This window comes from Phaethon lepturus, unplaced genomic scaffold, assembly GCF_000687285.1.
Source record: "Phaethon lepturus isolate BGI_N335 unplaced genomic scaffold, ASM68728v1 scaffold32933, whole genome shotgun sequence".
NCBI classification, from domain to species: domain Eukaryota; kingdom Metazoa; phylum Chordata; class Aves; order Phaethontiformes; family Phaethontidae; genus Phaethon; species Phaethon lepturus.
The window spans coordinates 1-5741 of record NW_010527543.1 but is presented as its reverse complement, the minus strand read 5'-3'; the positions used below and the strand labels follow the sequence as shown (position 1 = coordinate 5741).

General features: G+C 40.6%; 1 protein-coding gene across 1 annotated transcript in view; it reads left to right on the top strand.

Moving 5' to 3' along the window:
* The window catches only part of MYO1E (myosin IE), a gene marked incomplete at its 3' end in the record, with an annotated part of 53520 nt that extends 50739 nt beyond the window's left edge, over positions 1 to 2781 (top strand). Inside the window, exons 25-26 of the mRNA XM_010283422.1 lie at positions 531 to 623; positions 2577 to 2781. Of these exons, the coding sequence (XP_010281724.1) occupies positions 531 to 623; positions 2577 to 2781 (298 nt within the window). The remainder of the gene's footprint in view (positions 1 to 530; positions 624 to 2576) is intronic.
* Positions 2782 to 5741: the final 2960 nt, after the last annotated feature.

The following is a 5741-nucleotide window of genomic DNA, read 5'->3' as shown; positions in this document are numbered from 1 at the left end:
GGAAAGAGTCTTTCAGTCTGCTCTGAGCTCCTGCAGTTCCTACAGTCTGGCTGATGAAGAAAGGTCTGCATCAGGACAGGACAGGTTGCAATATGAGGAAAGGTAACCTCTGTACATCACCAAAGATTGAGCTGCAAATATACCACCCTTTCGGGTTTCATGTCCTACCACCTTCTCATACTAATTGTTGATCAGAAACAGTATAGTCAAAATGACTACTGTGCCAGCTGTCCACAGTTTATAAACAAGTTCATAAAGCTAACAGTCTTTTGGGCCTCATTTACTGTAGTCTTGAGACAGCTTTACTTTATATCCTGTGGCTGAACTGGATCACAAAAAGGAGAATATGCCCAAGTCATCCATGTTGCACCTAAAGCATTAACACAACTGGCCCAACACTGTAGGAGTCAGATTCATTATTCCCAAAGAGCAGCTCTTTCTGATCACAGAAGAGGGGTCTGGCAGCCAGGAGGACTTAGCTAAGTAATGTCATTGTGAAAGGGTAACAAAACATTGCTGGTTTCTTTTAGGTCCTACTAGACGGAACCTTACCCAAAGTAGAGGGTATTCCAACAGGTCTCAAAGTCAGACTTACCCTATGAGAGCAGCACCACCGCCTCCTGGTAAGTCCGCTTAGCCTCAGGCAAAACCAAAATTCCATATTCCAGCTTTCACTTTACTCTTGTCATCTGGTAATTTTTACCCATTAAAAAAATCATAGTAAAGGTTTCAAATCCTCTTCAAAAGATCCTGTCTGGAAAACATACATTGTAGGCATTTTATGAAGTGTATTGTTGGAGTCTGCAGCCAACCGAACTGGTATTGCAGAGATAGCCTGGTTGTCGTGGATGCCGTCACGTTCAGCCACTTAGTGCAAAACACTGAATCTAAAACCAACCCCGTAGCCTTTTCCACTTTCCTTTCTAGGGTAAACACTATATACTTACCAAGCCATAGACAGTGCTTTGCAATGAAACTGCTTTCAGTGCCAATAAACAATAGAAGGCAATTTATGTCTCATTGTCCTACCCTGTTGAGTAACAACTTTTTGTGTACACTGAATGCTGAGGCATATCAACTGTGCCAGAAAGCCAGCATGGCTTTTTCAGCATGGGAGTGATGTCATTAGGGTGTTTCACTTCTGCCCTTCGGAGATACAATTAATCTAGCCTGCGAACTCAGAGAGGAGAACAATATTCCATTGACCCAACACTTCCCAAGTACTTTTATTACTTGCACTCCCAGAGTTTTTTGGTTTTTTTGTTTTGTTTTAAACAAAGGGTTCTCTTTCAGTTGGCTGCTGTTTATTGAGAAGCACAATGCTAATGGTATAAGTTGCGTGTGCAACCGGTCTTGGTCACCAAGTTAACTAGACGATTCCCAATCCTAGTGAAACCTCAGAGCCGTATGAATCCAACCAAGACCACATGATCTGCAAGAACTGCTTGTAGTAAAGTAGGAAATTACTGTAGTTAAAGGAGTTGACCTGTCTGCAAACACAGATAGTAAATATTTATACAGGATGAGTTAAAGCAAGGAAAGTCTATTTTAGTAAACAGACCCTCATTTATAGAACCATGATGTATGTGCCATACTAGCTTGGGTCCCAAAGTGAGCTTTACGTACCAGTTTTTGACTACTTAAGCCTTACCACCGTATCAAGAGAATATCAGAAGCACAGACCAGCTGTTGAATGCTGTACATTTTTTCCAAGTGTCACAATTATGACTTCTCCACTTTATTAATTCTGCTAATTTTCAACAGGTGTAATCACAAGGCAAAAAGGAAAGGATCACCCACAGCACTAACCACTCTGATTTTTAATATAAGCATAGCTCCCGTTTTATTCAGTGGGGGTTTTAGGAATATAAAGCATGCCAGAATTGAGCTCCTTAGGCCCTGATCCTGCAAGTAGCTCAGACACGAGTCAGTTTGTTTTAAATTCAAGTTAGAGGTGTAATTATTTAAAGACATTTACCCTTGTCATCACCTAGAAAATTCAAACTCCTTTTGAGCTATCAAAGTAGCAGCAAGGCTTTTTTAAAAAAAAAAAAAGGAAACAAAACCACCAAAAAAAGCCTTTGCTTTTTAAAATAGACAAATATTTATAGCAACTTAACTTAAAAAACAGTCTACCCCAGGGTTCAAGGGAATTGGATGGAGTTTGAACTTTAAAAGAAGGAGAGACCTTCAGCAATTTTAGCTAGCTTTAGATCAATCAACCCTTACCTGGATAAAATTTTATGCGGTGTTTTAGATAGAGGTGTGGTGGTTACATGCTAGCTAACGTTAATAAGGTTGAATTCAGCCGAGAGCTGATCCGCTTGCTTGATTGTAATGTTCAAGGCACCCATCTCAAACTTGAGCACAAGTCCATGAAGATGTGAACACAAAAATCGATAACCAGCAGAGCTGAAACTGTGTATAAATGACACTTTAACATTTCAACATTATTGTGTTTTCAAGTTCTTTGGCAGCCAAGTCTCACTGACAGCTGAGTCATCAACATCAGGAAAAGTTTACCTTTATTCAGTTGTAGCTTGGATTGGGTGTGTTCACACTTTATTTCCTTCTAGGCCAGCAGCAAAATGGAGTAATAAATCCTCCACAGTTTGTCCCACTTCCCCATGTCCCAGGAAATCAACGGGCCAATCAGAAAAACCTGTATACAAATATGACACGACCAACTTTACCACAGCAACTGTCAGGAGGATCAGGAAAGATTTCGCAGCAACCACAAAGCTTGGATTTCCTGAAAGTACCTGACCAAGGAGCAGCTGGGTAAGAGTCACATTCACTCTGAGAAAAAAAAGTTGTCAGTTTTTGTAAATAGCTTCACACACTCCAGGATTGCTAAACTTACATTGTGTACATAGCTGACCATATTGTGCTACTGAGCTGTACTCAAAGCTGTCATCATCCTCCATAGGAATTTCATAAGACCTATTCCATCGCAGGCCTCTAGGAATGAAGGTGAACCAGTTTTAGTTTAAGATCTTAAATTTGTATGCTACCTTCTACTTAAGGTTATTAAGACACTTGGCAGAGTTTAACTAGGCCTTGTTTCCCTTCTGGTTTACAGATCATCAACAGCAGATGTGCTATTTTATGGCAACTGTCATGACCACAAATCCTGGCTAATAGTCCTTCTGTTTCAGCTTTGACTCCGTGCCTCATATACCAGACTTGTACATCTTTTTAGGAGGAAGGCTTGGCAGCGTGACATTCGAGATTATTTCAGCATTGTTTGGAGTTGGAAGCTGCAGCCTTCCAGAATATGTTGCTATAACAATCCCACAAGATTTGGGGGTGGGCATGTCTTACGGTTGTAACTAGGTATTTCCCAGTAGCCAAGACCCAAAAGCATCAAAACAATCACCAGAAGTAGCAGGAGGATGGAACTGAGAAAGCAGGGACTTAACAGAGGGAAGCAGAACAAGTTGTTCTCAACTCTGAAACCAGTTGCTCCAGATCTTGACTGAAAATCCAGAAGCAGGCAAAAAACTGTAGAGTCATGAAGACAGAAGTCTTCTGTGAAGTATTTATAGGACCTTACTGCTCCAGAATGTTAAAGGCCTTACAAAATTTTAAGTTTTTCTTCAACTCAGCCCTTATATTCCACTCTCTTGTAGAACATTAGTGGAGCTTTAGTATAGTGGGAATTTGAGTGCCACTTAATTGTCAAAGACTTCTGCCTATTCAGCAATCACAGGGGGGGAAAAAAATAATCTGGTTTTGAATAAGTAGTTTTTGTTTCTCCTTGATGATGACTTCCTCCCTCGCTTACCACAACAGCTAGAGCACCACAGATCCCCTGAAAGTGATGTAAAAGTTTGAAATAAAACCAGAGACGCTGCCGTAGTAAGAGAGTAAGAGTTTTGGCTAAGAAAGTGACCAAGTATTTCAAAGTCTTCCACAATCCCATTCTGATGTTGCATTCTTTCACCCTTAACATATGTAGTCCACTGTAGTAACGCAGCAGTGACATGCCACATCCAAGGATTTTTCTTGTTATTCACTTAACACTTAAGCAGTCATAATATTTTTACTGAGCTGTCAATTGTGACCCGAGCTCCCAGGCCTGACAGCACATCATTTCGCCAAATACGGAAGAGCTTGTACTTGGGGTAATCTGAGAGGAAATCAAGATTAAGTCAAACTTTGAACAAGTTTCCCACCCGTCCTTCTGCAGCCCCTTAACCCATTTGCCCTCAGCCCTATTCAAGGCATTAGGTGGTACAGCTCAGTCCCTTCCTGCAGTGATCCACATGAATGGGGTTTCTTAGAGGCAACAACAACAAAAAAAATTACTCATTTTTAACTGTATCAAGAGCTACTTTTTGTACCAACAGACCCTTCCCAGCCATCAGGCAGTAGACAAGCTCCTTAGAGGATGTGCTGCACTAAATGCTCCTGTTAGCCTACTGATTTAGCATACTACTTACATCGTTGCATCTAGTGAGCATTAGACACCTCATAGAAAACAAACAAATAGCAAGTAAGCATATACAGAATTTGTAGATTTCCAGTATCAAAAGCAGCACACAGAGTGCCCAAGTAGGGGGCTTTCCAGTCCCTAAACACAAAGAGTAGAGGGAGTTGGCCCGCCAGCAAAATTAAGCATATATACAGTGTCTTTTCAGTTGTACTGATGGCAGTCACTTCTTTTCCCCACTGTGCACCAACTGTTAGCCGTAAGATATTGTAAGCATATCTAGAGCATTTTTTTTGTTTGATCAAATAAGAAAGAAACAAGTGGCCACTACTACTTATTTTAACAATTTCCAAACTGTCAGCATGTGCTAACACTTTCAGACACATTTCAGTCTTCATAAACTAATAACTTCCATGCCTTTAAGTAAGTGGTGAAATTTTCTCGTCACCTGTCAACTTACTCTGTTAAAACTGTTTTGCTAATACTAGACTTCTACTTTGTCTTGAGACTGTGGTTCATCTAACAACAACAAAAACCCATAGGATAAAGCCATCATAATTTCTGTCAGACAACTGTGACTACTGTAAAATGTGGCAGCCACCAAGTACATAATGAGATAGGAACTATCATGTTGGATTAAAAAGATCAGCTGCATCATACCATAGTTCCTAATGCTATGGGTACACACCAACAACCCCATGGGTTTCATTATTACGAGTTTACAAGGATGATTAGAACATACTACAGCTCCTATTGCTTAGTTACCATTTTAGATAGATAGCAATGATGATCAGTGTAGCTCAAGGGAAGAAAAAACCCAACAAAACAGGCTGTATTAGAATGACATCTTCATTATCAGCCCCAGTTTTGACCGATAACTCTGTATGCTCAAGCGTGGTAGGGGGAAAAAAAAAAACCACAACCCAAAACCAGCAACAGCCACAACAGTAATTGCAACCAGAACATTTCTTACGCTTTAACATGCCAGGACAGGCGTTACTTCCTGTCTAGTACACCCCACAAGTTCCCTGAATTGCATTTCCTTAAGTGTGAAATGGTATTTCGGTCAGAAGCGGTAGAAAGTGCCAACTCTGAGAGGAGTCGAGTGCAGCCCAATGAGGATAATTTCAGCAAGTCATAATTTGATTTTACAGCTGTGTGACTTCAGAAAGTGGTGGGCTAGTCTAGGAATTGGAGTATTTTGACACAGCCTATTCAATGCTTTGTTAACGCTAACGATACCACATTCTGAGCAGAGGTCAAAGTCACCGTAATGTTAACACAGCACTGTTACTGTCCCTACCAG